Source organism: Ornithorhynchus anatinus, chromosome 5 (genome assembly GCF_004115215.2).
Source record: "Ornithorhynchus anatinus isolate Pmale09 chromosome 5, mOrnAna1.pri.v4, whole genome shotgun sequence".
In the NCBI taxonomy this organism is placed as follows: Eukaryota; Metazoa; Chordata; class Mammalia; order Monotremata; family Ornithorhynchidae; genus Ornithorhynchus; species Ornithorhynchus anatinus.
In genome coordinates this window covers 66,133,283-66,146,777 of record NC_041732.1, presented here as the reverse complement: position 1 = coordinate 66,146,777, position 13,495 = coordinate 66,133,283, and the positions used below count along the sequence as shown (strand labels likewise).

The 13,495-nt window shown below is 48.2% G+C and overlaps 1 protein-coding gene across 2 annotated transcripts in view; it reads left to right on the top strand.

Moving 5' to 3' along the window:
* The window catches only part of TNFRSF8 (TNF receptor superfamily member 8), a 75,905-nt gene that overhangs the window by 16,619 nt on the left and 45,791 nt on the right, over positions 1-13,495 (top strand). For both annotated transcript variants that reach the window (XM_029064647.2, XM_029064646.2), the window contains exons 2-3: positions 9,496-9,583; positions 11,465-11,593. In XM_029064647.2, coding sequence (XP_028920480.1) covers positions 9,496-9,583; positions 11,465-11,593 — 217 coding nt within the window. The remainder of the gene's footprint in view (positions 1-9,495; positions 9,584-11,464; positions 11,594-13,495) is intronic.

Sequence of the window (13,495 nt, the reverse complement as noted above, 5' to 3'; positions counted from 1 at the left end):
GAGGGCTGGGGGGGGTTTCCGTGTGGGCAGAGTTGGGACCCTGGGGTCTCCCCCCGACACACCTCCTCTCCCCCGCCTCCCCACCGGCTCAGAGATGGCAATGATAACCCGGAGCGGGGAGTCTTCTGGTTTCCTCAGCTGAGACCCTGGGCTGATCTCACCCCTGAAATAGGGGGAACTAAGACCTTCAAAGAGGACAACATTGAGATAAGCTCAGTAGAGGGAGTGGGAACCCAGGAGGAAGGTGATCTAGCTGAAATTTCCCAGCTCCCAGGGCCCGGGTTGTTCTTGGGGTGCTCAAGCCAGATTTCAGACTAATCTGCTTGTCAAGCCAGGCTCAGCCAGGGGCTCTTTAACTCAGAGAAAGGTCTTCAAAAACACTCTCCTCCCGCACAGTTCTGGGGAGTAGAGGGGAGGTACTGCCCCTCCATCCCCCCTCCCCTCAGGGTAACTGGTCCAGGAGGAGAGATGACTTGACCTGAGGGTTCCAGCCCCACCCACCACTTCCAGCAACTCCTCTCTCTGCCCATAACTCCATGTGCTCAAGGCTATGGACCTCACCTCCCTGTGTCTTCAGCTGGCTCTCTCCAGACTCACCCCTCCATTTCTACTTTTCAAAATTTTCTCTTAGAATTCCCCGTAATGCTGCTTCAATATATGGTTTAGGCAGTGTAAGGGACGTTCTGAAAATCTGTTTCTTCATCAATAAATTAGGGTCTGTCCTAGGGCTGCCAACTACTGGGACTGATTTTTGCCAACAGCATAAGTAAAAATTATTGCCTTTCAAACCTTTCTATTGGAAGGACAAAAGTGATGAACAAACATTTGAAGGGAAAGGGTGTGTGTGATACTGGGTGGGGGGGGGGGCGGGTCTCCATGTATCTGTCCACGTGGGAGCAGCCAGCCAGACTCAGCGCAGCTGTTTGCAGAAATCATTTGCAAAAGTTGGCAACTCTGACATGGTAGCACCTGTGGAGGCAAATGGTAGTGAAGGTTGCCCCCAGGATTCTCCCTGTGCTTATCATGGCGTGACAACTCCCCCCATTTACAGACATCTAGATATTTTTAAGGGTTTATAGTTTATTTTTGTGGATTATCAGTGAATTGACGGATGGTTGGCAGCCGTGATCTATCCTCACCACAATCCGTAGGTAGGATAGCAATGGGCTCGGGGTGGATTCATTCATTCGGTCACTGGAATTTCTTGAGGGGCCCTCGCTACAGACCATCCTCAATCAATCAATCAATCAATGGCATTTACTGAGTGCTTACTGTGTTCAGAGCATTAAACTGTATTAAGTATTTCTTCTAAATGCTAAGCACTATTTTTAAGCACTTGGGAAAGTAGTAGTGCAATCAGTAGACTGCATCTCTAGACTGTAAGCATCTTGTGGTCAGGAAACATGTCTACCAAAGCTGTTATATTTTATTCTCCTAAGCATGTAATGCAGTTCTCTGAACAGAATTAGTGCACAATAAATGTGAGTGATTGATTGATATGATCCTTATCCTCAAGGACCTTAGAGTCTAGCAGGGGAGATAGACATTAAAATGAAATTACAGATAAGGGAAACAACTGTGTCTAAGGATGTGTACACAAGTGCTATGGGGGTGGGGTGAGTACCCAAGTACTTACGGGATGAGACTAAGCGCATGGGTGAGAAAGTAGAGAGGGGAAATAGGGTGGGGGTGGTTGAAGGTTTAGTCAGGGAAGACTTCCTGGAGGAGATATGATTTCAGAGGGCTTTGGAGATGGGGAGGGTGCCGGTCTGTGGGTTACATAGTAGAAGGAGTTTCCAGGCAGGAGGGGGAGTGTGAACGAGGAATTGACTATAGATGAGGTGAGAGTGAGGGACCGTAAATAGGTTGGTATTAAAGGAGTGAAATGTGTGAGCTGGGTTGTAGTGGGAGAGGGAAAAGGATAAGTAAGAGGGAGACTGCTGACTGACTGTCTTGAATCCAATGGTGAAGAATTTATTCTTGATGTGGATATGGATGAGTCACTACTGGAGGTCCTCAAGGCATGGGGAGATGTGTGCAGAAGGTTTTTTTTGAAAAATGATCCAAGCATCAGAGTGAAGAATGGCCTGGAAGGGTGAGGCTAGAGTCATGGAGGTCAGAGAGGAGGCTGATACGATACTCAAGATGGGCTATGAGAAGTGTTTGAACCAATGTTGCTTTGGCAGCACATATACTAAAATTGGAACGATTCAGAGAAGATTAGTATGGCCTGCCCCCCCTTTCCCTCTCCTCCCCCACCCCTCCTCCCTCCCACTCTCTGCTCTTCCCCCTTCCCCTCCCCTCAGCACTGTGCTTATTTGTATATATTATTTATTACCCTATTTATTTTGTTAATGAAATATATATCTCCTTGATTCTATATATCTCGATGATGTTGTCTTGTTTTGTTCTGTTTGGCTTTGCTGTCTGTCTCCTCCGTTTAGACTGTGAGCCCATCATGGGGCAGGGATTGTCTCTATCATTTGTTGAATTGTACATTCCAAGAGTTTAGTAGAGTGCTCTACACATAGTAAGTGCTCAATAAATACTATTGAATGAATGTGGTAACAGTTTGCATGAAGAGGAAGGAGTGAATTCTAGATATGTTGTGAAGGTAGAATAGACAAGATTTAGTGGCTAAGTGAATATATGGATTGAAGGAGAGAAAGGTGGCAGTGATAATGCTGAAGTTGCAGTTTTGATGAGACAGGTAAGATAGTGGTTTTGTTAACAGTAATAGGAAAGTCGGGGGAGGAGGAAGTTTGGGAGGGAGGATGAGGTGTTCTGCTTTGGGCATGCTGAGTTTCAAGTGATGGCAGGACATCAAGGAGAAATGTCCTGAGGACAGGAGGAAATGCAAGATTTCAGAGAGGGGAAGAGTTCAAATCTGTAGATATAGCTTTGGGAATAATCAGTGTAGAGTTGGTAGTCAAAGCCATCGGAGTCTGTGATCTCCCCCAGGGAATGTGTGCAGATGAAGACTAGAAGAGGACCCATGGGTAGAGGGTGGGAGGAAGAGGAGGAGCTGGCAGAAGAAACTGAAAAAGAGCAGCCAGAGATGAAAGGGGAGAACCAGAAAAGTACATTGTCACTGAAACCAAGGTTTAGGTTTTCAGAAGGGGGTGGTCTATGGTGTCAAAGGCAATTGAGTGGTCAAGGAAAATTAGGATGGAGTAGAGTCCATTGGATTTGGCAAAGAGGAAGTCATTGGTGACTTTGGAAGCAGTTTCAGTGGACTGAAGAAAGTGGAATCCAGATCGCTGGGGACATCAAGAAGGGAGTTGGAGGAGGAGAAGTGGAGGCAGCGAATGTAGACAACTCATTCAAGAAGTTTGGACAGGAATAGTAGGAGGGAGATGTGGCGCTGAGGGAGGGTTTTTTTAGGACAGAAAATAGGTGGAATGTTTGAAAGGGGAGGGTAAGGAGCCATCGGAGAGATTGGTTGTAGATAGTAGTGAGAGAAGGAAGAAGAGTGGGCACAATCAAGCTGTGAAGGGGTGGGATCTGAGGCACAGATGGAGGGGGAAAATTTGAAGGAGTCAGGAACTCTCCTCTTGTATGGAAGAGGAGAGAATAGGTATGGGGGTTGGAGGAGCCCAGGTTTAGGGAGGTTAAGGGGAAGATTTGGAGGAGTTCACGCAGGATGGTTTCGATTTCGACGATGAAGTAGTTGACAAAGTTATTGGGGACAAGAGATAGGGAGGCAGAGGTACTGGGAGATTTAAGGAGGGAGTTGAACATCAGAAATGATTGATGTGGACAGTGGGCATGAAAGTCAATGAGGGAGAAGTAGTGTTTCTGGGCAGAATTATGTCAGGTGAGGAGGAGGTTGAGATGGAGGAGGTCAGCCCAATGTCTGGATTTCTGCCAGCAGTTCACCATAAGCGAGAACATAAACAGAATAAGGGCACTGTGGAGGTGATCTACTTCTGGGGATTTGTAATGTGAGATTGACAAAGGGTAGGAGTGCAAGGGAGTTGAGTTCAATGGAAAGGGCAGTGTTGAGGGTATAGATTTGCATGTCAAGAGAGAAGAGGTTGTGTAGGGAAACAAAATGGGGCAAGATGGCTTGGGATAAATCGAAGGCCCCAAGAAAGCAGAAGTTCTCTATATGAGATAGGATAGTTTTGTGGGGAGGGAAGGTAGGTGAGGAAGTTGTGGACAGAGAGTAGGATTTTTGGGTTGGTGTAGTTAGAGACTGTACAATGACTAGAGATGATGAGATCAAGAGTATGTCCAAGTGGGTGAGTGGATGAGATGGGATGGAGGTCGGCAGAAACAAGGAGTGGGAAGAAGTGGACCACTCCAGGGGTCATCAGGAACATCCATGGGGGGTTGAAATCTCTGAGGATCACCGTAGGGATGGAGTAGGAGAGAAGGAATATGAGAAAAGCATGAAAATGGTTCAGAAGGTTGGAGGAGGAGCCTGGAGGGTGGTAGATTATGGCAACCAGTAATTGGAGTGGATGGTAGAGAGATGGCTAATTTAGGCATCAAAGGAGAAAAAGAAAGGAAATGGCGGGGGGGTGTGGAATGGGGGCGAAACAGCACTGGGGCAAGAAACAAGCTAACTTCTCCCACTTTCCCAGTGAGTCGTGGGAAGTGGGGGAAGATGAGGCCCCCTTAGTAGAGAGGGGTGAGGAGTCAGTGTCTGGGGAGAGGAACAGTGAAGGAGTCAGGGATAGGTTGAAGAAGAAGGGGAGTTTGCTTACGATGGAGCAGGGATTTCACGGGCTGTATATGGTTGGGGCCGTTGGGTAGAGGAGCAGGATTGGATGGCATGAGAGGTGGGAAGGGGTTGAACGGGAGCGAGCTATTTGTGGGAGGTGGTGCAGGGGATGACGAAGGGTAAGAAGGACTGGGATAGGGTGATTGGAGGGAGGTGATCGAGTGAACGTGATGAAGACCGAAAGTCTAGAGAATAGATAGTTTTGGACTAGGCCTGGGGTGATAGTCATGAAAGAGATGGAAATTCTTAATCCTGTAGAGTCACAATCTGGAGAGAGCTGGAAATCTGCAGTCAGGTGGGGTGATATTCTAAGGACTTTGTGGGAACTCAAAGAGTAACAAGACTTGACACCTGTGAATTGTAGTAGAAACCGACCAGGTCTTTGGAGGCAACAGTGCATTCATTCATTCATTCAATAGTATTTATTGAGCGCTTACTATGTGCAGAGCACTGTACTAAGCGCTTGGGATGAACAAGTCGGCAACAGATACAGTCCCTGCCGTTTGACGGGCTTACAGTCTAATCGGGGGAGACGGACAGACGAGAACAATGGCAATAAACAGCGTCAAGGGGAAGAACATCTCGTAAAAACAATGGCAACTAAATAGAATCAAGGCGATGTACAATTCATTAACAAAATAAATAGGGTAACGAAAATATATACAGTTGAGCGGACGAGTACAGTGCTGTGGGGATGGGAAGGGAGAGGTGGAGGAGCAGAGGGAAAAGGGGAAAGTGAGGCTTTAGCTGCGGAGAGGTAAAGGGGGGATGGCAGAGGGAGTAGAGGGGGAAGAGGAGCTCAGTCTGGGAACGCCTCCTGGAGGAGGTGATTTTTAAGTAGGGTTTTGAAGAGGGAAAGAGAATCAGTTTGGCGGAGGTGAGGAGGGAGGGCGTTCCAGGACCGCGGGAGGACGTGACCCGGGGGTCGACGGCGGGATAGGCGAGACCGAGGGACGGTGAGGAGGTGGGCGGCAGAGGAGCGGAGCATGCGGGGTGGGCGGTAGAAAGAGAGAAGGGAGGAGAGGTAGGAAGGGGCAAGGTGATGGAGAGCCTCGAAGCCTAGAGTGAGGAGTTTTTGTTTGGAGCGGAGGTCGATAGGCAACCACTGGAGTTGTTTAAGAAGGGGAGTGACGTGCCCAGATCGTTTCTGCAGGAAGATGAGCCGGGCAGCGGAGTGAAGAATAGACCGGAGCGGGGCGAGAGAGGAGGAAGGGAGGTCAGAGAGAAGGCTGACACAGTAGTCTAGCCGGGATATAACGAGACCCTGAACCCCTTGTAAGCATCATCTGAGACCATAAACCTGAACAAAATCCTGTTAGACTCTGCCCTCTGTCCCCCAACTGCCCTGAAAACGGTTAACTGGTTCTGGAGCCAGCCACATCCGCCCACCCTGAAGCTGGTTTGACCACTCCTATATCCCTATCAATCAGTGGTATTTATTTAGTGTTTACTTTGTGCAGAGCACTGAATAAATTCTGTGGATACCTCCCAGCTGGCTGCCAACCAGTCTGGAGAGTTGCCAACAGGTGAAATCACTGCAATATTCTCTTCCACAAACTCAATTTTCAGCCCAGGCTCAGTGTTCTGTCTTGTATTTTATTTTCTTTTGATGTTTCCTCTCCTGGATTTGTGATTCATTCTTGAAGACCTGTCCAGGGGCTCGGCTGAGGATCCTTTTAGTAATGCCATATTGGTCTCCCTCCTATTAGGTGTTTGGATTTCTTCCCCGATAACTTTTCAAGAGGTTTTTTTCCCCCAGTTTGTGAAATTGATTTCATCTTTCAACACTGCCTTTAGAGAGAAGTAGTAATGGTATTTAATGAGTGTCCACTAGGTGCTATGCACGGTAATTGGTGCTTAGTACAGTGCCTGGCAGGCAGTAAATACTTAACAAAGACCATCCAAAAGATAAGTGTTTGGGAAAGTTCAAAGAAGGGTAGATATGATCCCTGCCCACAAGGAGCTTACACAGTAATGGGAGAGACAGATATACAAGTATTTGCAAATAGAGGAATCAGAATAAATGAAAGTACAATTGAATATACACAAGGACTGAGAATGGATACTTAAGTACTAGAAGTGGATCAATAAATGAATCAATCAGTGACCTTTATTGAGCACTTGTTATGTGCAGAGCACTATACTAAGCACTTGGGAGAGTAAATACAACAGAGTTGACAGGCACGCTCCCTGCCCACCAGGAGCTTTCAGTCTAAAGGGGGAGACAGACTGTAAAATAAATTATGACTAGGTACGTAAGTGCTATGTGGCTGAGGGTGAGGTGAATAAGTGCTTCAGGGGTTTGGATCCAAGTGCAAAGATTGATGGAGAAGGGAGAAGGAATAGGGCAAATGAAGACTTAAATCGGGGAGGGTCTCCTGGAGGACATGAGACTTTAATAAGACTTTGAAGATGGGAGAATAATGGAGTTTTAGGCCAGAGGCGGAACATGGGAGAGGGGGAGGCGGCGAGATAGATGAAATCAAGGTACAGTGAGTAGGTTGGCATTGGAGGAATGAAGGGTGCGGGTTGGGTTGCAGTAAGAAATCAGTAAGGTGAGATAGGAGATAAGCTGACAGTGCTTTAAAGCTGATGATAAGGAGTCTCTGTTTGATGCAGAGTTATGTGGGCAACTAATAGAGGTTTTCGAGGAGTGGGGAGATGTGAACTGAACTTTTTTTTGAAAATTGATTCTGGCAGCAGAGTAAAGTAAGGACTGGAGTAGGGAGAACCAGGAAGCAGAGAGGTCAGAGAGGAGGCTGATAACAATGGGTTGATTTAGTTTGAAATGTTGGGAATTAGGGAAGCCTTGTTAAAAAAGATGGGATTTTAGGAAGACATTGAAGATAGGAAGAACTGGGTCTGACAGATTTGGGGAAGGGGGAATACCCAGACAGGGAGAGTAGCATGAATGAGGGGGGAGAGGCGGGAAAGGTGAGAGTGAGGTACATTTGGAAAGTGAGCCTTGGAAGAACCAAGAGTGCAAACTGGATAGTAGCAGAAAAAGCGAGCCAATATGTAAAATTGGGAGGGATGGGAGAGAGATGATCTTTAGGAGTTTTTGTTCGATGTAGAGGGAAATGGAAAATCAGTGGAGGTTTTCGAGGAGTGGAGAGATGTGTGCTGAGTGTCATTTTGAGAAGTGATCTGTGCAGCAGCGGGTAGTATGGACTGGAGGGGGGGAAAGGCTAGAGGCAGGGAGGCAAATGAGGAGGCCGATAATCCAAGGAGTTCACAGTCTAACAGGGAAGACAGGACTAACACAAATATATGACATATGAGAAGGCGAAGGTCAGCGTGGCTCAGTGGAAAGAGCACAGGCTGGGAAGTCGCTGGTCATGGGTTCAAATCCCGGGTCTGCCGCTTGTCAGTTGTGTGACTTTGGGCAAGTCACTTAACTTCTCTGTGCCTCAGTTACCTCATCTATAAAATGGACATTAAGACTGTGAGCCCCATGTGGGACATCCTGATCACCTTGTATCCTTCTTAGCACTTAGAACAGTGCTGTGCACATAGTAAGCACTTAACAAGCACCATCATTATTATAAGAGAGTTCAGAATGTAAATGTTATTAGACACATGTACCTAGTTTAGTAATAATAATAATTGTAGCATTTGATAAGCACTTACTATGTGGCAGGCCCTCTTCTAAGTGCTGGGGTAGACACAAGTAAATCAGGTTGGACACAGTCCCTCTCCCACATGGGTCTCACAGTCATTCATTCATTCAATCATATTCATTCATTTATTCAATCATACTTATTGAGCGCTTACCTTATGCAGATCACTGTACTAAGCACTTGGAATGTACAATTCGGCAACAGATAGAGCCAATCCCTGCCCAGTGACGGTCTCACAATCTAAAAGGGGGGAGACAGACATCAAAACAAGTAAACAGGCATCAATATAAATAAATAGAATTATAGATACATACATGTCAAAACAAGTAAACAGGCATTAATATAAATAAATAGAATTGTATATACATATATACACAAGTGCTGTTGTGGGGGAGAGGGAGTAGACAAAAGGGAGTAAGTTGGAGTGACGTGGAGGATAGGGGGAGCTGAGGAAAAGAAAGGCTTTGTCTGGGAAGTCTTAGTCTCGATCCCTATTTTACAGATGAGGTAATTGAGGTATAGAGAAGTGAAGTGACTTGCTCAAGGTCACACAGCAGACTAGCGGCAGAGCTGGGATTAGAACCCATGACCTCCCACGCCCATGCTCTATCCACTAAACCATGCTGCAGGGACTGGAATAATCATTCAATCATATTTATGATTACTTGCTATAGGCAGAGCACTGTACTAAGAGCTAGGAAAGTACAATTTGGAAACACATAGAGACAATTGCCAGAGGAGTTAGTCCTGGAAGGCTTAATGGAAGGAGGGGATTTTGAACAGAGGGTTAGAATATCATTTGAGAGAGAAGCTTCATTCAGTCATTAGGAGGGAGCACTGTACTAAGCACTTGGGAGAGTACAATATAACGATAGACACATTCCCTGTCCACAGTGAGTCTAGAAGGGGAGGCAGACATCTAAGTAAATAAATTGCAGCGATGTACATAAGTGCTGAGGGGCTGGGACGGGGGTTGAATAAAGGGAGCAAGTCAGGGCGATGCAGAAGGGAGAAGAGGAAAGGAGGGCTTAGTCAGGGAAAGCCTCTTGGAGGAGCTGGGAGAGCATTCCAGTCCGGAGGATTAAGTGGTATTGTGTTTTGGAATCGGGTGAATGTGACTCTAACCCTACCATTCTAACCTTGCAGGGAAGATCCAACCGAGCAGCCTGTCCAGATAACTCCACTCACTACTACAATGCAACTTCTCAGAGCTGCTGCTTCCGCTGCCCCGAGAGTAAGTGAGGAGAACAACAGCCCGGGGAAAGGTCTGGGAGGCCCGGGAAAGGCCTATAAAAGTGGCCAGCTCTAGGTGGAGTCTTTGAGTTGATGACTGACATTTGGTTCAACAGTAATCTATCATCCTATCGATGGTGTGGAGCAACTTGTGCGTGCGCTTAGGAGAGAACACCAGATGCAAAAAGGAACCTTGTCCCTGCCCTCAAGGGGGCGACCAATCTCCACTGTCCCATTGTCCATTGGGCGAACACCTGTATTTCAAGGAGCTCTAGGTGGTGCATATTTAGGAGCCTGAAGGAGGAAGAGCCCTAGAAACTGTAGCGCGGAGAGGTAAAGGAAGTAGCCAAAGGTCACGCAGCAAAGTCAGAGGCGGAATATGGACTAAGACTCAGTTGCCCTGACTTTGTAGATTGCTTCCTCTCCTCACATTAACTTCCTAGAAGACTGGCTTCCCCAGAGAAGCACTATCTAGGCGGGGTAGCTCAGAAAAATGTAGAGTCTCTGCCTGCTGGTGGTGCCTATGAGTTTCCATAAATCTCTGCCCTACCCTCAACCCTGGTCACGGGAGGAAGTGAACTTCCTTGCCAACCCCCTCCTCACCACTACTTGTCCCCCCTGTGGGGCACGATTCTGCCAGGGAAGAAGAGTGAAAACACTGTGGCGGTATTTATAGCCCAGGGCTGTTTGATGTCCCTGGTTGGGGGGAGCGGGGGTGGGGAGCAGTAGGCAGGATGTTTTGAATGGGGTCGCCCCCACAGCCTGGCGAGCAGTGACTCACAAGAGAGAGCACCCCACCCGCCGTGCTGAAGCGGATGCGGCTGGGACGGGCCGGTCCTGGAAGCCAGCCAGCAGGCGCCATTGTTGGTTGCCGAGGACCAGTGGGTGGGGCATTTTGCCGGTGTTTTTACCCAGGCATGTCTCTTCCGGGCAAAAGAGAAAAAAATGATCTTGTGCTCCCCAGGGGAAATTTTTGACCTTTGACAACAGGCCCGTCTACACAGTCTCAATCAGCTTGTTCAGCAGAGAGCTGGTGGAGGCTGGGGGCTAGGAAGAGGTGTCCGTTAGGCTCCCTTCCTCTAGGTGGAGGGCCTGGGGATGGGGAGAGATGGAGGAAGCTGAGGAGAGGAAGTTGGAGCCCAGGGAGGGGTCAGAAAGTGAAGTCAAAAGAAGGGAGCCTATCCCAGCTGAAGTCCAGCTCCAGGGATGCAGACCCGTCACCAGACCAAGGTCCAGTATGTGGCAGGAGTGGTGCGGATCGTGAACAAGGTGGTTCCTGGAGGCTGCTGGGACTTGTTGCCCTGCCAAGATCACAACTTCTCTACCTGTTCATGCATGTGGCAGCATCCCGTGGGTTCTGGGGACCCATGGGACCAGGGGACCACCTCCTTTGCTCCACCCTCCTCCTATTCGACCGGGATGCAAACCCAGCTTGCGGGATTGAGGCCCACAGGATGTATGGTTTGACTTGACTTATTCCAAGCTCCATGACCTAGGTGGAGCGAGGAGGGCGAGGTTTACAGCTACACCATCCTACCTCGCCTTCTCTCCACCTGGATTCCACTCCCTTCACTTGGGTCCAGGCACACCCCTGTGGGAGAGCAGAACCCTCAAGAAGTTCAGCCACCTTTCCTAAAGAACCACTCTCCCAGGTAGTCCCACTCAGAAAGGACAAGGGTCCCCGGCTTGGAATAGCAGCAACCTCAGAAAAAGCCAGAGAGTCAGGAGCCAGGACCATAACTGCCAAGTTTTTTTTATTCACTTGCCAACAGGCCGGCAGAGGCCAGAATCTTCAGTGCCAGGACAGGGTGTGCTCCAGGAGCCTTGCCAGCCTCTCTACGAAGGGCCGAGAATTAGAGTTTTACTTTGGTTTCTTTTCCAGATGAGGAGAAGCTCAGAGATTGTCCTCAAGATCCCAAGAAGGATTGCGGAAAAACCTGTCAGAAAGACTATTATCTGATCCAGAAAGCCCAGAAGTATTACTGTGAAGCCTGTGTCAGCTGCTCACGAGGTATATTGCTTAGGCTCCCAACACCGAGGAAAGGAGGATCATTTTTCCCTCATCCCCTTCAACTCCAAGGAGCCCATCCCAGCTGGACCTGCAGGGCCACACATGGTTGTGTATGGCCATCAGCAGTGCTAGGCTGGGTCAGACCACCTGTCTGCCTGTCTCTGATGGGGACATCAGGATGTTTGAAGCGGCAATGTCCCACCTGGACATCTATCCATAGGGGTAGGCCCTCTGAAACCCCCAATTCTTCCCTCTAGAAAAACATTAAGAATTTATCAGTATACACATTCTTCCAAACCCTTATTGAACCGTTTGATATTTTCTACCTGCACAGTTTTAGGAGAGATGGATGAAACACTGAGAGGTTGTCCCTACTTTTGGGGATTTTGGTGGGAGGAAGTGAGGGCCAGAAGTGAAAGTCCCCTGGGGTAGGGTGGACATATCTGATGTGCAATGGCCCAGTGTCTGTCGCCAGGCCTGACTGGGGCTCAGCTTCTCTCAGTGGACTTGAGCTGTGTTGCATTTGGAGCCAAAGACCGTCGATGACCTTCCCCACTTGAGGAGGGGAGCCCGGCATATATGAAATGACTCTGCAGTCAGACTTGCGTTACGCCTGAAGGCATGTAACCTAGTAGCCTTTGGGTGTAAGTACTGACTTCATGAAAATTAAGAAGGGATACTCCCGTGGGTTCAGCTCGTTGGGGGCAAAACTTAGTGGGCAGCACAGATAGCCCTAGCTAGCTCACTCCACCCCGTCCTTTGGAGCTGGAAAGGTGTTAGAGATGGACCCAAGATGGCGGCTCTTGCCCCAGCAAGCAAGACGGGTCTTCTAGCCTTTAAGCAGGATCTGTGGGGTTCTGATCATCATCACCAGGCTCAGGGTCCAGGCCAGAGGCTTCTCTCTTCCTTTGCTCTTGGGCCACGAGGACCTAGCCATTGAGAGTTGCTGCCACCCTTCCCCATCCGGTGCTGTCACCCACTGCCATCATCACTAGAGAGTAGCAGGGCCAGGCTGGGAGAGGGTGCAACAGAGGAAACCACCAGGCTGTTGTGTGTCCTTGGGCAAGTCACTCAACTTTTTTGGCCCTCGGTTACCTCATCTGTAAAATGGGGATTAAAGATGTGAGCCCAATGTGGGACAGGTACTATGTCCAACCCGATTATCTTGTATCTACCCCAGAGCTTAGAAAAGTGTCTGGCACATAGTAAGTGCGTAACAAATACCATAATAATAATAATTATTATTATTATCATTAGGGAACAGTAGAAGTAACAGACCCAGACTCTAGCGCCCTCTAGGGACGGTCTTCTTTTTCCCCCTTCCTTCTTCTTTCTCATTCTCTGCTTCCCTCTCCTTTTTCTTCTTTTCATCTTCCTCTTCTTTTCCCTTCTTCTCTTCTTGTCCATATATCCCCTCATTTAATAGTAATGATGCTTAATAATAACTTACTTTGTGTTGAGCAATGTGCTAAGCACTGGGGTGAACACAAAATAAGTGAAATTCAGAAATGATCTGCATTTCTCCCAGCCCTTACCCACCCTGTCCCATTGATGCTCTGCCCTAATATTGCCTCTGTGCTCAAAATGAAAAGATGTCAGCCATACTTTTCAAGGAGAGGATTTAGAGAAGTTGAAGCAGTCATCTGATGACTTCTACCTCCATGTAAAGGACATTACCAGCCATCTGAAATTCTGCCCCTGGAAATTCTGCCCGGGAGTCTGGGATTGTTGGAGTTTTCCCAGCCTGCTAGGTGGAGGTAGTTTAACTCTGGCTAGAGCCACCCCGACTCTGTCTAGACAGGAGTGGGCTGAGGAAACCTTATCCCTTTGAGTCTTTGCCCATTCTTCTCCCTTCCCTGACCACCATATTCAGGCCCTCACTCTCTAACAGCCCCTTCCCTG